The sequence below is a fragment of the Musa acuminata genome, chromosome BXJ2-6 (assembly GCF_036884655.1).
Source record: "Musa acuminata AAA Group cultivar baxijiao chromosome BXJ2-6, Cavendish_Baxijiao_AAA, whole genome shotgun sequence".
Classification (NCBI taxonomy): Eukaryota; Viridiplantae; Streptophyta; class Magnoliopsida; order Zingiberales; family Musaceae; genus Musa; species Musa acuminata.
In genome coordinates, this window is record NC_088343.1 from 34578302 (window position 1) to 34601559 (window position 23258).

At 36.4% G+C, this 23258-nt stretch overlaps 1 protein-coding gene across 1 annotated transcript; it reads right to left on the bottom strand.

The window, feature by feature from the left end:
• Positions 1 to 597: 597 nt before the first annotated feature.
• Positions 598 to 4560, bottom strand: LOC135615345 (alpha-(1,4)-fucosyltransferase-like). The gene is made up of 3 exons (XM_065113675.1): positions 4033 to 4560; positions 1908 to 2081; positions 598 to 1412 (listed from the first exon to the last, which is right to left on the bottom strand). The coding sequence occupies exons 1-3, from the start codon at positions 4492 to 4494 to the stop codon at positions 846 to 848; spliced, it is 1203 nt and encodes a 400-aa protein (XP_064969747.1). The 5' UTR covers positions 4495 to 4560; the 3' UTR covers positions 598 to 845.
• Between the last annotated feature and the right edge of the window lie 18698 nt (positions 4561 to 23258).

Genomic DNA, 23258 nt, shown 5'->3' on the forward strand with positions numbered 1-23258 from the left:
CTCTTTTGCGACCTTTTGCCCAATCGACATGTTGACCTCCGCAACTCCGATCTCCTTGGCACAATGTCCGCTCTTCTAGGCCCGATGCCCGAACTCATGGCACGAAGCCTTCTACCGATATGTCAATTGATCCTCCGGCTCGACGTCTAATCTTTTGACATGTTTCAAGTCCAACATTGATTCTTCCTGCTTTAACTATCTCTTCATGATCGAAGCTAATTCTCCGTTACTCAAAAACGCTGATTAGATCATAAACTCTATCAATTAATTTCATTATCAAAATTCGAGATTCAACAATTTCTATTTAATATACTAACAAATATAATATCATCCTATTTGGAATGCTTAATAGTCATTTCTTAACGACAAACAAGGAAATAAGATTAATATTTCCTAAATTGCAATGGTAAGTAAGGAAATAAAAATTAATTTTTAAATTAAATATTTGAATTGATTACATTGATAACTTACAGATTCCTAAATTGGCCCTTCAGAATAAGAGGATTAACTTATACTTGATAATAGGATTAATGATTTGCGGATAAATGCGGTTCTTGCTAAATATAGAGATGTCTCTCCTTGGCATGTTAAATACAACTTGGTCATTGAGGCTGAACCCATTTACATTGCATCTCAAATTATTTACACATTGACAGGTGTCTCGTGTCATTTGTTCTATCAATAGTTATTAAACAACAACTATAAGACTGATTTTAAAGAGCATAAAAAGGACAAATTAAAGAATAGGAGAAAATCTATCTGTAGACCTGTGATGCTTTGATCGTGATGTAGGTACCACTATAAGGCATTCAATTTATGAATTGAGGCCACAAATCACATTCTTACTATGATCTGGCATTCCTTCCACCTTTCCTGCTTATCAACTCACACAATCTGCACGGCAGCGTATCGATGCTGGCGGCACGAGTCTTCCCATAGTTGCCCATCACACCACATCTCCTCCAAGAATGGTACTCTGCATAAGCAATCGGATCATCTGCTAGTTCTTTTACATAGGATGCCAGTTCCTCTAGAGAACTAAACTTGGACCCATCTATTATAGAATGTGGAGGGACAAAATCCCACACATTTGGTGCACCAAAATATATGGGCACTGCACCAGAATCCAGGGCATAGTAGAGCTTCTCTGTTATGTAGCTCTCGGTTATGGTGTTCTCGATGGCAAGCACAAACTTGTAATGTGACATGGCACAATGCAGGTGGTCCCACCAATGAGGTACTGGGTTCTCACTCATGGAACACTCGGGATAGAGAGAAAGTGCAGCATTAGGACCCCCAACGTTGTTCAGGCATTCACCAAAAGAATGGTGAAAGATGAGGGAAAGGAATCTTTTTGCAAGTTGGTTTCGTTGGGGAAGACACCTTGAAGAAGACCAATACACAAGGACGTCCTGAAAGGAAATGAAAAAAGTGAGAAAATATTATCATTTTCGATGCATGTTTAAAAACCATTTGTCCACAAAAATTTACAGAATAAAATGGTAGCTCCTATGGGGAAATGATGTTTACGAGTATTGGTCCTGTGAAAACTGCTGCTACCACTATGTGCTATATCTTTACTTGGTAAGTACGTATGTCATGAAGCACACTGTCCACAAGTTTCAGGCATGCTCTACACAAATGCATCCTACCCATGTCTATTATCAAGTGTTTAGGTGTTCATAACAAGCATCAATTTTCAGGCATGCAAAGATATAAATGTTCCAATTGTTGCTTGGCACAGAACCAAAGTTGAGCAAATAGAAAAAGCCATAGTGTACAGTATAGCTATAAGGATGACCAACTATGACAAGATGCAGGTTGCAAATCTTTACGACACTATTAGGATGAGAAATAACATCAAGAATAGTAAAAGAGGTGTTTGTGAAGTCTGAATGATAACTCACATTTCTTTTCTGAGATGAAACATGGTAATTTCGGCTCTTGTGAAACAGAGTCCCTGCATATGTGGATTGCACATCATCCTTGGCATGATAACCAATAAATATGTCTTCGAAGCCCGAAGGTTTTCTACTGGCCTCAAGATCCATATAAACACGTAGTGGATCACCTTTTTTCCTCTGGTAAAAAAAGGTAAACATAAGTTGCATAAGGGTACTAGAAATCTAGAAATGTACAAAGCTCATAAATATTCTTGCATGTCAAGTGCTCAGCATGAATATGTTGCCATATACAAAAGCAAAGATGCATTAATTGTTTTGTACTAGATTTGAGTAAAAAATATTTCAGCCCAATACATGAGTTTCCTGCCAATACAAGTATAGGGAGGGTCATAACCTTCTGCAAGAAAAGAAATTGAACCTTGGTCATACGGGTCATGAAGGATTAACCATGGTGTGTTGCCAATGCTTGCTCTCCTTATGAACAATTGAGAAAATTATAGACAATAAATCTTATAACTTGCCAAATGAATATTCTGGGAAATTGTCTGGCGAATGTAACAAAAACAAATCAATTACTTTGAATATTTTTTATAATTACAATTCTAGAATCATTCATGATATAATATAACAAGTGGATTCTTCGAGCTGATCCATCACCTATTCAATGAAGATGGAGAGATCTTGGCAAGGGTTTTTTATTCAGAATCAGTAAGCAAAAATGGAAGGGGAAAATGTATATCATTTCCTAAAAATTGATACATATTTCTATGAGCAAAATAAAACACATCATTCTTTGGTGCACACATTAAGAATGAACCATTTTGTACTTATGAATTTTATAGGCATCTCATTTGGAATGCCCATTTTTTCCCCTGATCATGGATTCTCAATTCCCTTGTGAAGCAGGACAGAATTCCGGGTTTTTTACAGCAAACAAATAAAGTGGTCCGTCCATATGAGGATGCAGGCACATTTCATAGAACTTCTTTTATTATAAAAGTTGGCATGTACACATAACAAAGAGGATCCTGGTACAACGTCTGGTTACCAAGGTAATTAGAGAGTTAGATCAAGATTTCAGTGAGTAATAGGTACAAAGAGACTGCAGCAAATGAAATTGCAAAGCAAGGAAAAGATATCAAATAGAGCAGCACATTGGCATGAATAAGGACAGAATTTCGGAAGAGTAATGTTTTTGTAAAAACAGGGACAAAAGATGTTTCTGAAGATTGCCATACGCTAATTGTTTGCTATGGTGGAAAATACTTCATATTCCTATCGGTACGTTGTTTGAACAACTTGCATGTTTAATGAAACCAGCCCTCACAGAAAGTTGTATGTGTATTTTGTGGAAATTTCAAATCAACTTGTAGGATTTGTGTACAAAGTTCTGTTAGATTGGAGATACTAAAATTATTTGATGACATAGCAGATGTGGTGTCCACTGACAAGGATATCATATGAAGAGATAAGGGAGCCAAAGTGGATGTCAAGCAAGACGAAAGATTATCAATGAGTTTGAAGTATCAATTGCAAAGTGAATCACCTAGCTGGTATGATCAATGGGTTCTGCTGACTTATTGAACATAATCAGGGAAGGATAAATAAAAGGTGGGTTTAAAACATTGACTAACCGACTGAATGTGTGCGATTGTGGATTTGGTGTTTTTGCCTAATTTGGCTTGGTCGCTACATATAGCACACCTTCATCAGCCCAGGTTTAGAGTTTCTATTGCCGTGATGTTTATGTTGCCTTGTCGAATTTTTCTTTGTCCTTCTTATCCACCAAGTACATCTGTCTTGTTAATTTTTTACACAGTCCTTATTAAATGTCAGAAAGGAATCAATAGATCAGAAAGATTTTTAAGGCTACCAAAAGACAATATTAAGAACAACCGATCTGAATTGCAAGAGATATATGAAAACTAGATCTACTTTCACTCATCAAACAAAAATGCAGAAGCACTAATTGCGATAATATCGGTACATTGGGTACTTCGACTTGGTTTCTAAAGCTACCACTTCACCAAAGATCACATTTGTATATGCCATTTTCCAGGATAATCTTCAAATTCGCATGAATTATATGTTCCTCACAAAGCTAAAGTATCTGGGCGACTAGAGTTACCGTCGCCGGAGGCGTCACGCTCTCAAACAACACGGCGTCGGGATTATCAGCGAGAACGGGCGATTTGGTCCAGAGGCAGGTCATCCCGCACCGGCACGGGTAAAGATCATCCATGCTGTCCGGGATCCAAGTCCACCCCTTGACGAGCACGCTGACGTGGCTCATCCTTGCTGCAGCGCACTCGTCGTTGTCGTCGTCGGGCCGTATCGCGGAGGCGTTGGTCGCCCATCCAGAGTGCTTCTCCCGGAACCAAGCGCAGCCCACCTCGGCGTCCCACAGCTCAAACGCAGCGACGAGATCGGTGAAGGCCGCTTTGGGGCCCCTGTGGCGGACGGAGGTGGAGATCGGTACGGGGGAGGAGAGGGAGGGGAGGTCGAGGTAGTGCGAGAAGAGGAGGAGGAGGAGGATGGCGGTGGCAAGCATGGGCACTATGTAGTTGATGAGCTTCAAGGGCAGCAACATATGGCTTTGCCGAGGAGAAGAGAAACGGAGGCGAGGGAGAGGGAGGAGTTATTATTATTCCCAACAATTAATGGGTACTTAACGTTTGGCGTCATTAATTTCATAATGTTAGATGGAAATTGGATGACCCATGAGATCGTTATGATCTTGAAAGTGTGTTCTTCCATTTATACCCTCACAAAAATTCTCAAATGACATACCAATTTTAGACCCTATGTGTTTCTGATATCTATCTATGATGAGGTTGAAGACCCCAAGTAGAAGGAGATACACCTGTTAGAATTTTAAGGATGTATAATTAAATATATTAAGTTATTATTTTGATTAGTTAAAATTAAAATAATTTAATTAAAATAATACTATTTGGTTAAGGGGTATAATTATTATGAAAATTAATTGTGTTGATACCATCGGTTACATTTTTAATTTGATGACAAGACAAGTTAGGAATATGAAACATCTTGAGTCATTTCTATAAATAGGGTTATGGTTCTCGATTGTAATATCAATAACCCTATTTATAAAACTGGTCAGGATATTTCATATTCCTAACTTGCCTAATGTTTCAGGATATGAACGGTTAATTCACCAATTAAACCAAAATACTCTGATGGATTTATCATATATGTTTTCGTGTTAATATGTTTCATAATTATTATAGGATTTCATATATATTATTGTAGTTCTAATAAGTTTTTATGAAAATATTTTAAAATTTGGTTTTGGTTCTATAAAATATGTTTGATTCATATTTGATGTGTTAAATTTCTGTATAGTATCAAAGCCATCTTACAATGATCACTGAATGTCTCGACTTATTTTATTATATATTTAAATGGTGCTTTTCATCAGTATTTTTGAGTGATATGGTTTTAACGTGTCATCGGAGAAGATGATAATTTTATATAATTACACATGTAGCATGCTTCACAATTTGAGATTTTTTTTCTTTTTTATGTCTTTTCCTCTTCAGCACAACACATGGTATTAGAGCTCCTATTGTTGTTCATTTTCATGCTGCAATACATAAACCTTCTTGTTGTAGTGTATCTTCTAATTTATTATTATTATTATTTTTAATTACCTTTGGATTTTATCTATATAAATTTAATAATTGGTTTAAACATAATATTGGTTCAATAAAGTTGATTGTTGAGTTAAACCAATTTGATTAATATGGTTCAAATTTAATTAGTGATTATAAAATTGTTTAATATTAGATTGAGTATTTTGATGCATGAAGTTACCAAAGTGACCTCTCATGTGTGATATTTTTTATTAAAATATTAAATATAATATGTATTTATATCAATAAGAAAATTACTTGGCTCAAAAGAAGTTAATGATTAGTAGGATTCTATACACGCCTATAATAATAAAAATGTGATAATTATAAAGTTGTACATGTGAATAATAAATCAATCCAAAGATGGATTTATCATTTGACATATCTTATTATTTGTGTTTGATCATTACCTACAACTAGCAATTAATATTGAAATCGAAAGATAAGATATTAATATTGAACTTGCTATCTTGAGATGGATTATATCATTATTTTAGTTCACTTAAGTTTATGGTAATATATATGAGAATAATTTATGGTTGTATATTATTCTCTTATTTAGGTTCTCTTACAACAATATCTACTAATCTCAATTTAGTATCGGTTCTAAATGGAATTAACTTTAAGGATTAAAAGGAAATCATTATGATCGTTTGGGTTGCATGGATTTGGACCTTACACTAAGGGAAGACCAACTCGCTTCTCTTATAGAAAATAGTACTCATGAAGAAAGGAGACCATATGAGAAGTGGGATAGGTCTAATCGCATGAGTCTCATGATCATTAAGCGTGGGATTCCGAAAGCCTTTAGGGGTGCGGTATCCGAAGAGATTGCTAAGGCCAAAGATTTTCTTACCGAAATAGAAAAACATTTTCTTAAAAACGATAAGACAGAAACAAGCACTAAAGTTTGTTTTCCATGAGGTATAACGACAAAGGAAATATAAGGAAGTACATCATGGAGATGTCTAATCTTGCTTTAAAGCTTGAAGCATTAAAGCTTAGCTTATCAGAGGACTTGTCCATTTGGTTCTGATATCTCTCTCTGCATAATTCAATCAGTTTAAGGTCAATTATAATTGCCAAAAGGATAAATGGTCTCTAAATGAGCTCATTTCATATTGTGTGTAAGAAGAAGAAAGGCTGAAGCAAGAAAAGACTGAAAGTGCCAACTTAGCTAACACCTCTAAGGATAAGGGCAAGAAAAGAAAATATAAATATAGAAATAATGAGGTTGATAAGGGTCTAGTATAGAAAAATATAAAATAAGGATTATACTTATTTCTTCTACAAGAAATCTAGACATTTCAAGAAGGATACCAAATATCATATTTGGGGTGCTAAAAAGGGTATGTCCCTTATTTTGGTTTGTTTTGAAGTCAATTTAACTTCAGTACCTAGAAACACTTTGTGGTTAGACTCTAGTGCAACTACTAATATCAGTGTTTCAATGTAAGGTTGCTTGAGCTATTAAAGGCCCAATGATGCTGAGAGATACATTTATGTAGGGGATAGAAAATTAGTAGATGTGGAAGTTATAGGCATATTTAGATTGTTATTATATATTGAATATTATTTAGATTTGAAAGACATTTTTATTGTACTATCATTTAGATGTAATTTAATTTTTGTTTCTTATTTGGATAAATATAGTTATTCTTGTTCATTTAGAAACAATCAGTTTACTTTGTTTTTAAATTCAAATGTGATTGGAACTAGTTTACTTATGGCTTATGATAATCTATATTTACTTGATATTATAGCATCCTATCATGAATCCCTGAATGCGAAATTGTGTGGTACTAAATGTAAAATAAAAAATTTGGGTGTATTATGGCACAAATGTTTAGGTCACATCTCTAGAAATATAGTTGAAAGACTTATGTCAGAAGGGATTATTGATCCCACTGACTTATAAAGTTTAGATGTTTGTGTTCAATGCATTAAAGGTAAACAAACCAAACCTAAGAGATCATGTGCATATAGAGCTACGAACATCTTAGAATTGATACATATAGATATTTGTGGATCATTTCCTACATCTTCATGGAATGATCAACAATACTTTATATTATTCATAGACGATTACTCTAGATATGGATACTTGTATCTAATACATGAAAAATCTCAGTCTTTGGATGTGTTCAAATCATTTAAAACAGAAGTTAAAAATCAATTCAGCAAAAGGATAAAAAGCATCATATCTAACCGTGGAGGAGAATATTATGGTAGAAATGACGGCTAAAATGAATAATGTCCAGGACCATTTGTTTTATACCTAGAGGAATGTGAAATTGTCCCTCAGTATATAATGCTAGGGTCACCTAGCATGAATGGTGTAGTTGAAAGATGAAACCGCACACTTAAGGACATGGTAAAAAGTATGATTCCTCAATCTATTTTGCCAAAGTCAGGAGAAGCAATAAAGACTGTAGCTTACATTTTTAATAGAATACCAACTAAAGCAACTACAAAAATACCTTATGAGCTTTGGACCGGGAGAAAACCTAGTCTAAGACACTTTTGTATATGAGGTTGTCCAATTGAGGCAAGGCCTTATAAGCCTAATAAAAAGAAATTTGAACCCCGAATAGTGAGTAGTTACTTTATTGGTTATTCTGAGCGATCTAAGGGGTATAAATTTGAGCAATCTAAGGGGTATTTTTGAGACGAGTATTGCTATATTCTTTGAGGATATTGCGTTGGGGGGGGGGGGGGAGAAATAAGGTTAAAAGACTTTACCTTTGAAGAAGAATTGGTTCAGTTTGATCCAATTCATATAGTTTCCACTAATGTGGCAAATTCAGTAGCTCAAAAGGATATAGTCATTTCAACTCCCATACAGTATGAGAAAATTATTCATGAGAAAAAAACTCAACATCTTTAAGAACCCATGCCATAAGAGCTAGCACCTTTGCGATGATCCACTAGGGAAAGGAAGAGTGTCATTTCAAATGATTATATGGTATTTCTCCGTAACCATAAAGCAAGTAGTGGAATAATGGAAGATGATCCAATCAACTTCCATTAAGCTATGGAGGATTCCAATTTGGATAAGTGGATTTAAGTAATGAATCAGGAGTATAAATCCATGCAAGATAATAAAGTTTGGGAATTTATCCCGTTACCAAAAGGTGTGAAACCCATTGGTTGTAAATGGATTTTTAAAACCAAAGGGATTCTAATGATAATGTACAGGGGTATAAGACATAATATCTTATCGCAAAAGATAATACTCAAAAGGAAGAGATTGACTTTAAAGAGACATTCTCTCTGATTTCAACGAATGACTCTTTTAAGATAATTATGGCTCTAGCCGTACAAAGCTCATCAGATGTTAAAATAACTTTTCTTAATGAAAACATTAATAAAATGATTTATATGGTACAATCAAAAAACTTTATCTCAGGAGACTCAAAGAAAATGGTTTATAAATTGATAAAATCCATCTATAAGCTAAGATAGGCATCCCATAAGTGGTTTCACAAATTTCATCAAGTAATTATCTTATTAGGTTTGAGGTAAATGTTGTTGATGATTGCGTGTATCACAAATTCAACGGGCGCAAATTCATTTTCTTGATATTATATGTGGGTGATATTCTGCTTGCCACAAATGATATAAGCATATTACACAAAACCAAGAGATTTCTATCCAAAAATTTTAAGATAAAATATCTTGGTGACGCCTCTTTTGTATTAGGAATCCAGATATACCGAGATAGATCTTAGGGTATTATAGGATTATCACAAAAGAGTTATATCGATAAGGTACTCAAAATGTTTGGCATGCAAGATTGCAAACTAGGAGACACCCCTATCATAAAAGGAGACAAGTTTAGTCTCAATCAGTGCTCTAAAGGAAATCTAAAAACTCAAAAAATGCAGAAGATTCCCTATGCATCAACTATAGGGAGTCTAATGTATGGATAGGTTTGTACGTGTCTGGATATAGCGTATATTATTGGAGTGTTAGACAAATACTTAAACAATTATAGAATGGATCATTGGAAGGTAACTAAAAGAGTCATGAGATATTTAAAAAAGACAAAAGATCATATGCTCATATATAGGAGATCAGGCCATTTGGAGATCATTGGGTATTCTGACTCCGATTTTGCTAGATGCCAAGACAGTAGGAAATTCACTTCAAGCTATATTTATATGTTGGTTGGTGGGGCGATTTTTTGGCTAGTGTCAATCAATCTCTTATTACTTCCTCCACCATTGTAGTGGAATTTATAGCATGTTTTGAGGCGTCCAATCATGGAATTTGGCTATGGAATTTTATCATAGGGCTGCAAATAGTACAAAGGATTGAAAGACTATTAAAAATATACTATGACAATAAATCAGCTATTTTATAGTCCAACAACAATAGAAGCTCGACTAAGTCAAAACACATTAACATCAAGTTCCTAGTTGTGAAAGAAAGGGTACAAAGTAGACAAATTTCCATAGAATACTTAGGAATAAACTTTATGTTGGCAGATCCTCTCATCAAAGATGTACCACCTAAGGTCTTTCATGAGCATACTACTCATATAAGTATATTAGAATTTGAGAAAACTTTAGTTTAGTGGGAGTTTGTCATATGTTTGTTGTATGTTCTACGCCAGACTCTATATTTGTATAGATATTTTCTGATCAGAAATAAAGTTTTAGTTTTTTATACTTCGTACATTATGACTATTAAAGTTATTAATAATCTCATAAAGATAAAGTTGGACCAGTTAAAAATTGACATGTACATATCACATTCATGTAATTTTCATATTACACATTTCATGATTGATCTATGTTATTTAGTTATATTAATATTAATGATCATTGATGGGTTTAGCTATGATTAATATAGTGAAGACCACTTTAGCATATTTATAAGGATACATATGTGCTAATGGGAGATTTTTAGAATTTTAAAGGCCACACATGTATAATTAAATGTGTTAAACCATTATTTTGATTAATCAAAATTAAAGTGATCTAATTAAAATACTATTATTTGGCTAAGGAGCATAATTATTATGAAAATTAATTATGTGGATACCATTAGTTATATTTCTAACTTGTTGACGAGATAAGTTAGGAATATGAAACATCCTAACTTAATGACGAGACAAGTTAGAAATATGAAATATCCTGACTTGATGACGAGACAAGTTAGGAATATGAAACATCTTGGGGCATTTCTATAAATAGGGTTATAGTCCCCCAATTCATCATATTTCTCTTCACCCGTCAAAGAGAAACAAAAGGGTTCTTAGAGATACTCTACAATTACAATTAGAAAGCTAATTCACCAATTAAACCAAAATATTCCGATGGATTCATTAGGTATGCTTTCGTGTTAATATATTTCATAATTATTGTAGGATTTCATGTATATTATTGTGGATCTAATAAGTTTTTATGGAAACATTCTAAAATTCGATTTTGATTCTATAAAACATGTTTAATCCACATTTAATGTGTTAAATTTCTCAACAACACCACCATGTCACAAGCTCTACGAGGCCATGGATCACCAAGAAGCTCGTACACCTTCTGTGCCTTCCTCTACGAGTGAAATATTCTCTCCCTCATCCTATAGTCTTTCAAGTGGCAGCAGCCTGAGTGAATGTAAGAAACATTCTTTTTAGTATAAAAATTAAAGAAAGCAAAAAGGTTTCTTTAGTTAGAGCAATGGAAGGAAAAGGATAGACAAGTTGGAACATCAACTTGAATCGATTTTTCCTGATGCTATGTTACTGACTTTTCTGATCAATTTGGTTGAGATTGTTGTTTGGTTTTGAATATAAGTTTACTAATGAGAGTTTTTGTAGTTGTTATTAATATAATAAATATTATAGGGGTAAAATGTCTATTCATTTGCTCCATCACTACCCAACAATCTTAGTCGAGCGACCAAGAGAAAAAACAAAGGAGGATGCCCTTACAAGTCAAGTCATCTATCGCAGGGGTAAAAACACTGGTCGCATTCTAGAGAGACAAGCGATATCATCTTTACTTTGTCCTCTTCGCCCACTATAGGTATTGTCATATCTAATTTTGTTGTGTTCTTCAAGTCTAAAAGGTAGGTTCAGCCAATAATTCCTTCCAACTCTGAGAAGAGCCCAAAGAATCTGAATTGAATCTCTAAGGGTGAAAAACAATAATTAGTATTTTTTAATTGCAACACTATTTCTGCTTCTGATTCACCACCAGTTCAAAATCAAATGCCTTCCACGTAGTGAGATAGCCTTCTAGGACTTTGACATCATAAGTGAAACTAAGATAGATGATCGACAACATGGTTCTATTGATTGGATTTAGTTACCTCGACAGTAAAGGCATTGGGAATTATACTGAAATTAAATTTAATTTAATTAAAAGTTTTGGATGAAAAAAATTATGCATATTGAAAATTGCATGAATCTTTTTCAAAAAAATAAAGAATATCTTGAATATTTTGAAAGAAGATAAAATCATCTTGGAAGATACTATAATCCCTCAAAAAATTGATGTGCATACTAAGTTGTCAAGATATATTATGAAGAAAAAATATCCTCTAGAAAATCAAGGGAGTCCTTAATTTTTATCTTTTATGAATGTAATCATGCACTCTTATTTCCTATAAATACATGAGAGGATATTATTGTTACGATAAGCCTGAATATTTAAAACCAAACAAAGTTAAACTTTTATCTTCTTCCTCAACTACTATTCTTCCATAACTCTACCACATTTTTAATAAAGTGGTATCAAAATCAAGTTATCTAACATGACTATCAATATATCATTCCTTGTCTCTCGTTTCACCAACAACTATGAAAATTAGAGCATTCAAATGAAAGTTTTGCTTGGATCAAAAGATGTATGGAAGATAATAAAGAAGGAATATAATGAGTTCCAAGATGAAGTTACACTTATAGTGAATTAATAAGAGCCCTTGAGGGATACGAGAAAGAGAGACAAGAAATTTCTCTTCTTGATCAATCAACTAAGGAGAATTCGATAAGGTCACCCATCAAATCTAATCAAGCATGAGAGATCATTCAAAATTCCTATAAAGGAATAGAAGGTGAAGAATGTATGACTCTAGGCTCTAAGGGGTACGCTTAAACATTAAAGATGAAGGAGACAGAATCCATTTAGAACTACTTTAGAATCTTGATCATTGTTAACTAACTAAGAAAAATTGGTAAGATATTATAAGACAATCAAGTGGTGGAGAAAATTCTAAGATCCTTAGATATAAAATTTGAATATGTTGTGGTAGCTATTGAATAATCAAAGGATCTTGAAGCCATGATCATTGATAAGCTTATGAGCTCATTGCAAGCTCATGAACAAAGAATATAAAAGAAGTGGAACAAGCTCTTCAAAGCAAGCTTTCCGATAAGAATAAAGAAGCTAAAGAAGAGAATCCAAAGAAGTTGTGATTGTGGTCATGGCCATGGTCGAGGCTATGGTAGAAGCCATAGAAGAAGCCGAGAATAAGTACAACACAATAATTATAATAAAGAATGCCCCAAGAAAGAAGAAAAAAGAGATGATTCTTTAAGAGGAAGAAGGAATGATAAATCCAAAATTCATTGTTATACTTATAACAAGATTGGTCATTATTCGTCGGAATATTAGTATAATAATTCTAATCAAGTTGATGAGAAGGCTAACTATGTAAAAATAATGAAAAAGAAGATGATTATATCTTATTGCTAGCGCAAAAGGAAGAAAACATTCACAATGAAGACTATTAATACTTGTATAGTGGAGCAAGCAATCACATACGAGCACACGTATATATTTATGGAGTTAGATAAAAAAGTTAATGGACTAAGTTCCATTTCGAGGCTTGTCAAAGGTTGAATTAAAAAGGAAAGATAAATCCTTATTCAAGATAAAAATAAAAATCATCATTTTATTTCTAAATCTATTATGTGCAAGACAAACATTTTAAGTTTAGGGCAACTTGGAGAAATGATATAATGTGCACATGGAGAATATAATTCTCACACAAAAAATAATAGTATGAAGATAATTATACAAGTGCAAATGACCAAGAACAAATTATTTATATTGAACATAAAGCATGTTGATGACAAATGCTTGAATGCTAGCTTGAAAGATAGCTCTTGGATATAACACTTGATGCTTAAATATCTCAATTTTTGTGTACTTAAGTTCTTATAAAAAAAAATGATGTTTGAAGGACTATCACTCATCAACTCTTTAAATCAATTTTATGAAGCATATATTCTTAGCAAGCAACCAAAGATTGAGCTTTCAAAAGAGTCAGTCTATTATGCAAAGAGACCTCTTGAGCTAATCTACACTAACATATGTAGATCAATATCTCTAACTTTTTAAGGCAAGCATCATTATTTTCTAACATTTATTGATGATTTGAGTAAGAAAACATAGGACTATTTTCTAAAAAAGAAATCAGAGGCTTTTGAATTATTCAAAAAGCTCAAAGGATAAGTGGAGAACCAAAGTGACTATACCATCAAAGCCTTACGATTAGACTGTGGAGGGGAATTCACATCAAAAGGGCTTGAAGAATTTTGTGAAACATGTGATATTCGAATATCATTAATAGCATTCTATTTCCCTCAACAAAATGGTATAGTAGAGAGGAAGAATCAAACTATCTTTAACATCATTAGAAGCACACTACAAAGCAAAAAGGTGCCAAAGAAGTTTTGGAGTAAAGTCGTCGCATGCATAGTTTACTTACTCAATAGATGTCAACAATGTGTTTGGAAGATAACACCCAAGAAGCTTAGAGTGGTCAGAAGTCCAACATCTCTCATTTAAAAATTTTTAGATGCATTACCTATACTCATGTTTTGGATCAAAGAAGAACAAAATTGGATGATAAAAGTTCCCAATATATATGTTTATCAGCTATATACCTTATCTAAAACCTTTAAGTTATTTGATCCCAAAGAATAAAAATGCATGTGAGTAGAAATGTGGAGTTTCATTATGAAATTAGAGAACAAATATGAAAGAGGTACAAGATGAAGACAAAGATAAAGTGATAAATAAATAGCCTACACCTCCATTATCTCCTATATCAAGCGTAACATTGGAAGAAAGTCCAACACCAAGAAGAAAAATAAGGAGCATACAAAAATTGTATGAGGTGACAAACCAACTCATTCTTGTTTGTCTTTATGCTAACTAAGAAGTTATTTCCTTTGAAGATGTAATCAACTCATAGGACTCAAATGAGTTTTCAAAGTGAAGAAGAATACTTAATGAGAAATTAAAAAATATAAAATAAGACTAGTGGTAAAAGGATACAAGAAAAAAAGTTGATATTGACTATGATGAGGTGTATGCTCTCGTTGCTCAAATAAAAACTATTAGATTACTTATTTCTTTAGCTGCTCAAAACAAATAATAAATTTATCAATTTGATATGAAATCTATATTTCTAAATGGGTGTCTTGAAGAAGTTTATATTGAATAACCTATGAGATATATTGAGAAAGTCTATGAAAACAAAGTTTAAGATTGAAGAATGCTTTATAGGAGTTGAAACAAGCTCTGATGGTTTCAAATGCTAGAATTGATACTTATTTTAAAGCTGATGGTTTCATATAATGTCCTTATAAATGCTCCTTGTGCTTTAAAGAAAAAGATGGAAGCATGCTATATATTTGTTTATATGTAGATGATCTAATTTTTACATTAAGTAATTTTCATATGTTCCAAGACTTTAAGCAAACTATTACAAAGGAGTTTGATATGACTAACATAAAATTAATATACTATTTTATCAGAATAGAAGTGAAACAAAGCAAACAAGTGTCTTTGTTTTACAAGAGGTATGTATAAGATAAGTTCTCAAGAGCACACAGATGGAAGATTGTAATTCAATTAGCACACAAGTGGATTGTGGTGTTAAGCTATTAAAGAATGATGAAATTAAAGCAATAGATGCAACTCTTTATAAGTGTTTGGATAGAAGCTTAAGACATTTGATATGTAGATCAGATATTCTATATGACATCGGATTAGTGAGCTAATTTGTGGAGGAGACTAAATGAACTCATTAGAAGGCTACTAAAAGGATTTTGCATTATATCAAATGTACTCTCTCCCATTATTTATTCTATTCAAGTTCTAATAAGTTTGAACTTCATGGATATTCCAATAGCAATTGGGGAGGAGCCCTTGATGATACAAGGAGCATATTTGAATTTGTATTCTATATGAGAGATGCTACAATCACTTGAACAGCCAAAAAGTAATCAATTGTGGTACTCTCAACTTATGAAGTCGAATATGTTTCGGTATCCTCATGTGTTTGTGATGCTATATGGTTCAAAAGCTTACTAGAGAAGATGGATATCAAATAAGAAGCAACACAAATTTACATTAATAATAAATCCACCATTGCACTAAGAACCAAGTGAATCATGAAAGAGGTAAGCATATTGACTTAAAATTTTACTTTATCCAGGACTATATGAAAACAAATGAAGTTAAACTTATTCATGTCAAAACTCAAGACCAAGTAGCTGCTATGTTCACCAAACCGCTTTGAGTTCACATATTTGCTAAGTTTAAGTTATTTGGTATGATGGATGGATGGAAGAAAAATTAAGTTTAAGAGAGAGGGTTAAAATTCAACTTAATTTAGTCAAAGATAGTCTTACTTGATCATCTTGGATGAAGAAATACTTTGAACATCTTGAAAAGTGTATGGATCTTTTGAAAAGATAAAGAATATTTTAAATATTTTAGAAGAAAGCAAAATCCTCTTGGAAGATGTTGTAATCTACTTTGTTCACCAAACCACTTTTTAGTTCACCTATTTACTAAGTTTAAGTCATTTGGTACGATGGACGGAAGAAAATTAAGTCTAAGGGGGAGTGTTAAAATTAAACTTAATTTAGTCCAAGATAGTCTTACTTGATCATCTTGGATGAAGAAATACTTTGAACATCTTGAAAAGTGCACGAATCTTTTGAAAAGATAAAGAATATTTTAAATATTTTAGAAAAAAGCAAAATCCTCTTGAAAGATGTTATAAAATCTTGCTGCTCTGTTGAGGAAAATCCTCCCTCCTCACTTGTATAAATAAGGAGCAACACTATATCTGCACGAATTAACTATGGTCAACATCTTAGGAGCATCCAGTCCAGTACTAAATCGGGACTATAAATTATGGTTATGCCAAGGTCATCTTATCCTCCAAGCAATTCAAGCCTCAATCGTTGGATCGCTCACCCCACTCATTTCTTAATGTGACACCACTATCAAAGCTTGGTGCAAGTTACAAATTACCTTAGCAAATTGTTCGTGTACTTACGTGCTTAGTCTCCTATCCAGTCTTATGAAAACAAAATAAGAGAGAAGTATTGTTTTCGATTATCTACAAAATATAAAAGTTATCATTGATAACTTTACTCTGATAGGTCATTTCCTCAGTAATGAAGAAGTCATTGTCTACACTCTTAATGGCCTTGGGGACGAGTATAAAGAATTAACAACAGTAATATAGGCACCTGACTCACCGATATCATTTGAAGAACTTTATAATAAGTTAACTGACTGTGAGATATATCTCAAGCAAGAGGACATATTGTCAGGACCATCCATCACAGCTCGAGTCAATTAAAAATCTAAGAAGAAAGGCAACCAGTATAATAAGACCGTCAACAAAGGTTTGGCCAGAATGCCTCTAAACTCCAAACAAACCCCCCCCCTTCTCCACACCATCAACATGTTCGTCACAACAATCAAGGTGACTACTTCAATTATCCTCAGCCTTAGTGTCCTGACCATACAAATCAACAAAGAGTTGTCTGTCAGTTGTGTGACAAAGTCAGCCACTCTACAATAGTCTATCGATCTCGGCCCAGACTTCCTCCTCCATCACATTGGCCTCAAGCAAAACTCATAACTACTATGAATACTAGTCAACATAATTGGATTGTAGACTCTAGCATATCTCATCATATCACCTCTGATCTATAGAAATTGTCTATCTACAATAATTATGGTGCCAACGAAGACATCATCATCAATAACAATAAAGGAATCTCCATTATTCATATTGGTTCCACAATGCTTAATTTACATAGCATAACTTTCACACTCGATGATGTTTTGTATGCACCTCACATCAAACGAAATTTCATTTCTGTTTCTCAATTCTATAAACAAAATATACCTCAATTGAATTCTTTCCTAACTCTTTTTTTGTCAAGGATTTGAGCACGAGAGCATGAAAGCAACACGCATGAAACATATTATCATCGGCTTTCACTTCGTGCAAGAACAAATCATCATACATCAACTATGTGTTTCTCACGTCCAAGATTGGCTAGCAGGAGCACCATCTTGCAGGAGCATGTTAACTGCTAAGATTTTTCATAATAACAGGTAAGATTTTCTCAACTGCATAAGAAAATCTTATTGCTTTATTGATCCTCCCTCCTAGCGTGTATAAATAGGTAGCACCATATCTTCACGAAATACATCTTCATTTTATTTTTTCAGTTTACTCTATGCTAACCTAACTACCCTAACAATAAATCTTTATTTTTCTTGTTATGTTCACGATCGTCATACTTGGATATATTTTTTACATTGATGTCTTTAATGCTTTTCAATATTTTCTTGCATATGCAAAAAATTAATTTTTCATATTTATTAAAATTTTGAGATATGATTATAGTGGAGAATATATATCTAATGAATTTTAAACCTTTCTTCCGAGTAAAAGAATTATTTCTCAAAGATTTTACACATCTACTTATCATCAAGATAAGAATTGTCAAGAGAAAAAATTGACTCCTCTTAGCTTCCTTCTTGATTTTTTTTGTATCTTTTTATTTTTGGATAGAAGTTTTATCCATAATTGTGTATTTAATTAATCGCTTCCTGAGAGAAGTAAATTGACCACATAATCTTGTTTTCTTTGTTATGATCCTATTGCTTATTTGTATCTCACATTATGTATTGTTATTTTTGTTAAAAAATCTTTATTTCTTTAAAACCACTCATATTCCTCACATTTCATCTACCCATTCTTATCTTCATGACTTTGACAATGATAATTCTGATAACCCAAGATTTGATCCTGGGGCAGTTTACTAGCAAGATGAGAGAATTATCAATCAAAGAAATAGAAGATTGAGTAACTTCTTCCTCTCGTGATCCATGTTCTGCGTCACCAACTATTGAGATAGTTGCACCTCCGTTACAAGAACTTGTTGTTGAACTGATGTGTCGTGGCTAATGAGTCAGTATGGCATGGTCCACAGGTCGATGTCGGGAGTTCTCGGCTGATGAACTGGTTGCCGAGGTCGGTCACATCCTCGGGACGATGTGCTGGCATCGGAATGTTGATTGGTGTTTCTCGGTCAGAATGGTTATGGCTCAGGGGGTGGCCGCTCTCTTACATTGAAGGCCCTTGTCGGGTGGTTCTCGACTTTGGCCCCTCAATGAATAAGGCAGTGCTTCGTTGGTTTTTTATTTAATTTTTTCCTCCCCCTTGGCCGAATGCCGACCATGGGTTTTTATACTACTGTACGAGGGTCAATTGTACGCAGGTTTGGCATGGCGACCGATCCTCGAGGGGCAAGATGGTATCTTTATATGGTCTTCGTCCCAGGACGCATGGAACGGCGCCATACAGCATCATCCCGAGCTTTTTGGGATGGAATGTACCGAGAAACGTCTTGGTATGGGTTCTGGCTCGACACGTGGGAGTCCTCCTCTTACTGATCAGGCGGTGGAGTGGCGTAGTGTTGGTTGTGACATGGCCAGGGCCCAAAATATACCTGATTACTTCTCCCCCCCATCGAGGCGTGCCATGGGGTCCTTGCGAGAGGGCGAGGGGTGCACTTGAGTCGGAGTGTTGCGTGTGCGTTTGCTGCTTGTGAGGGGAAGTCGAGTTGGTTCACCATGGGGCTGCTCGGAGGGCGGTGACCCGTGCTTTGGGGAGGGTCGAAACTATCGGACAGGTGGCTGAGCCCAGGTAGGATGGTACTAATGAGTCGTTGGTCAAGGGATTGAGATGCATGACTTAGGCAAAGACTGGACCTGTTGGCCGAGTGACTGATCTCGGGCTCAGGTTTAGGACTGGTGAGTCGTAAGACAAGGGACCGATCTGCGCAACTCGGGCAAAGACTGGACTTGTTGGCCGAGCGACTGATCTCAGGCTCAGGTTTAAGACTGGTGAGTCACAAGTTGGGGGACCGATCTGTGTGACTCAGGCAAAGACTGGACCTATTGGCCAAGCAACTGATCTCGGGCTTAGGTTTTGCTAGTCATAGGTGCTCAGCAAGCCAATCACGTGAGTGATGACACGTGTGACTTGATACAGAATCTTTTTGCTTATTATATTTTGGCATATATCACTTTATAACTATTGCATAAATGCATATATATTGTGATGTCCTTGAATTTGTGCAATAGGAATCGGATCGTGATGAGATCACGATAATGAGATCGATTCACTTTTAAACACATATCCTAAATAATCCCGGTCATAGGTTACTCGAGAGGGACATCGTGATAACCGGATAGACTGGTGTGCTGTATACCCGTCCATATGATGGATGCAGCTGGTCTCATAGCTGCTCGTGTAGGGACACTAGGGATACAGTACAGGTGCTCATTGGAGAATGAGTTCACTGATTGATCCGCTTACGGAATGCTGGATGGTTGATGATGCCTTATTGTCAGACAGCGATTCCGTAGTCCTAGTGGTGTATCTGGTCCTTAGACTTGAGACACCAAGGATGTCCTGTATGAGTGCTCCACTCTTTGATACCAGACTTATAGGTTTGGCTGTCCCCAGATCTAGTACAGCTGGTCATTGGGAGTGGTAGTCGACCTTACGAGGGCTATTGAGTGTCAATAGAGGATCATCCACTCTCGGCGTCATGAGAGGAATATCCTATGTATTCTTGCTCAGACAAATCCCTGGCCAGGGTCATTCGGGTTGAGAGAGAAAGAGTTCTCCGGGAGAATTCGATTAGAGCGAGACTCGAGTAGAAACCGTATGGGTCTGATAGCACCATGCTCGATATACGGTCTCTGGGATATTAGATGGATGAGGGACTATAGGTACATGGTAACTAAGGACAGACAGGTCCAATGGATTGGATTCCCCTGTATCGTCTGGGGATTACGGCGTAGTGGCCTAGTACGTCCGTAGTCGATGAGTCGAGTGAATTATTACAGAGATAATAATTCACTGAGTTAGAAGGAGTTCTGACAGGTATGACTCACGGCCAGCTCGATATTGGGCCTAGAGGGTCACACACATATGGTAGGCATTGCGATGAGTAGAGGTTTGGATATGAGATATCCGACGGAGCCCTTGTCTTATTGGATGCAGATCCAATACCCACTAGGGAAGGACTCATTAGGGTTTGACACGGGATCTCTATAAATAGGAGGGATTCACAGCCTCATAGGCTAGAGTCTTTGCTTGCCTTTCCTATTCTCCTCTCCCTCTCCACCTCAAAGTAGGCCTGGAGATTTGAGGAGCGTCGTCGCAACCCTGCTGTGTGGATCACCGCTAGAGAGGAGGACGCTTGACCTCCTTTACCCTCTCCTAAGGATATGCAAGGAAACAGGGATATACGATCTCCCTAGGTAACACAATCTCTATACGCAGTTTTGTGTTTTGCGGATTTTTACGCACCAATCTTCGCACGACGACGAACATCTTTTTGGGAATCGGGGATTTTGTTTTTCTTGTTCTTCCGCTGCGCATATGATGTCGTCCCCCAATGATTTCCCAACAGTGGTATCAGAGCCAGGTTGTTCGTGCGAATGATTGGTTTTGAACTGCGTGTATTGTGTTTAGGAAGAATTTTGACGTCAAAATCGTTGACGCAAAAGCGAGGAAGGGCAGCAACAGTTGCTGCCCTCGATCTGCATGCCTGCAGCCACCTGCAGCGGCAGCCGCAGCCGCAGCCAGGCAGCACAGCGCTGGCGCATGCGCAAGCACTATGCCTGCAACAGCCGGCCGGCGGTCTGCTTGCAGCATGCTTGCTGCTGGCGGGGCTGGCAACCCACGGGCAAAGGCGCCGCAGGGCAGCGGCTCCTGCCGCCGAAAGGAAGCGGCGCCTGCCGCCGCAGGGCAGCGACGCGCGACGCCTGCCGTCGCTGCTCCCGCGGGCGAAACCCCCCCCACAGGGGCGGCCGCCCGGCGGGACAGCACCGCCTGCGGAGGCAGCGACGCCCGAAGGGGGAGCCCACCTGCAGCGGCAGCGCCGCCAGCGAGCGTGCCACCTGCGGGCGAGGGCAGCGCCCTCGCCCCGCCGCACAAGCCGCCGCCAGCAGGGTGGCGGCGGCGGCAGTGGCAGTAGAAAGAGGGAATTAGGGTTTTCTGGGAAAAAGATAGTTTTGCCCCTAAGAATGTGAGAAATTCCAGTTTCTGTCTTTTATCCAAATTATGAAAATACCCTTAGGAATTGAGAAATTCCCTACATGTCCCTGATTTCAGAAAAATATTAATTAATTAAAAGGTTTAGTTGATTATTATTTTTATTATTATCTAGTAGTCCTACATGATGATGATTATTTATACATGTGATGTATGATGTGTGGACGGATGATCATGGACCGTGTGATGTGTGTACTTGTGATTATTATTATTGAGGTCTGCGAACCTCCATTATATTTCTCGTTTATTGTCGGGCCTGCGTGCTTATGATTAAGTTGTAATCGCATGAGGCGGCGTAGCGGGAGCGTGGATGCGATAGCGGGACCCACGAGACGGACGATCGTGATGCATGGAGATGCATCAAGATGTCGACGGAACCGACGAGAACGAGATGGACGATCACAAGGCATGGAGATGCACCGTTACACAAATAGATCTTGATGTGAGTGATTAGGCCTACTGGCTCGGGCCTAATCATATTAGGTTGTGGTCTATGATCATCTGATGTGATTGCTTATACACATAATAGATATGTATATATATTTGCATGCGATATAGATATATATTAAATATGTATATGTGTGACATGTCATATTAGGAGACCAAATTATAGAAACATCTCTCGCTAATATTAAGTCGGTAAACGTGAGGCAATTAGATTGACCCACGTGGCCTTCCATCGTTATGAGTAGGAACCGATTCCCGGTGTAAGTTGAGTTGGTCGAGTCCCTCGAGACTCACCTATATCACGATTTGCTATCTTGCTTACGACATAGAGATGTCACCGGTGACCTGAGGGCATGGTATGCTTGGTCGAGTCCCTCAAGGGTATATCATCAAATCAGACTCATCTTGTAACGAAGGTGTTGACTTAACCGAGCATCATGGTTGGTCGAGTCCCTCGAGGCCATGGTGATTCGGAGGCCGAATAGGACGGGAATCACAAGGAGTTGTGATCGGCAAGAGTTGCCTACCTTTTAGGCTTAGTGTGATTGGTCGAGTCCCTCGAGGTTATACTAAGACGCTGATTGGATCCTGATCCCCACTAGAAGTCTACCGGAGACTTCCGTTTCACGTGCTGAGGGTGTCGCGTGACTCGTTAGTAAAATAGTGGGAGCATATTAAGATAGAAGTCCATATCTTGATAGTTTATTTCTTGCAAAATCTGCATGTTATTCATTTCTGCTACATCTTTATTTTCAGAAAATGTCGCTTTCAAATCCCTTACGTGACATACTTGATGTCAACCGCCTCACTGGTCCAAATTATACGGATTGGCTCCGTAACT

Coding starts and splice junctions, on each gene's coding strand:
- LOC135615345 (XM_065113675.1), bottom strand. CDS start 4,494: ATGTTGCTGCCCTTGAAGCTCATCAACTACATAGTGCCCATGCTTGCC. Junction 2,082..4,032: donor GCGTGACGCCTCCGGCGACG/GTAACTCTAGTC, acceptor TTTTTTTACCAG/AGGAAAAAAGGTGATCCACT. Junction 1,413..1,907: donor TTTCATCTCAGAAAAGAAAT/GTGAGTTATCAT, acceptor ATTTCCTTTCAG/GACGTCCTTGTGTATTGGTC.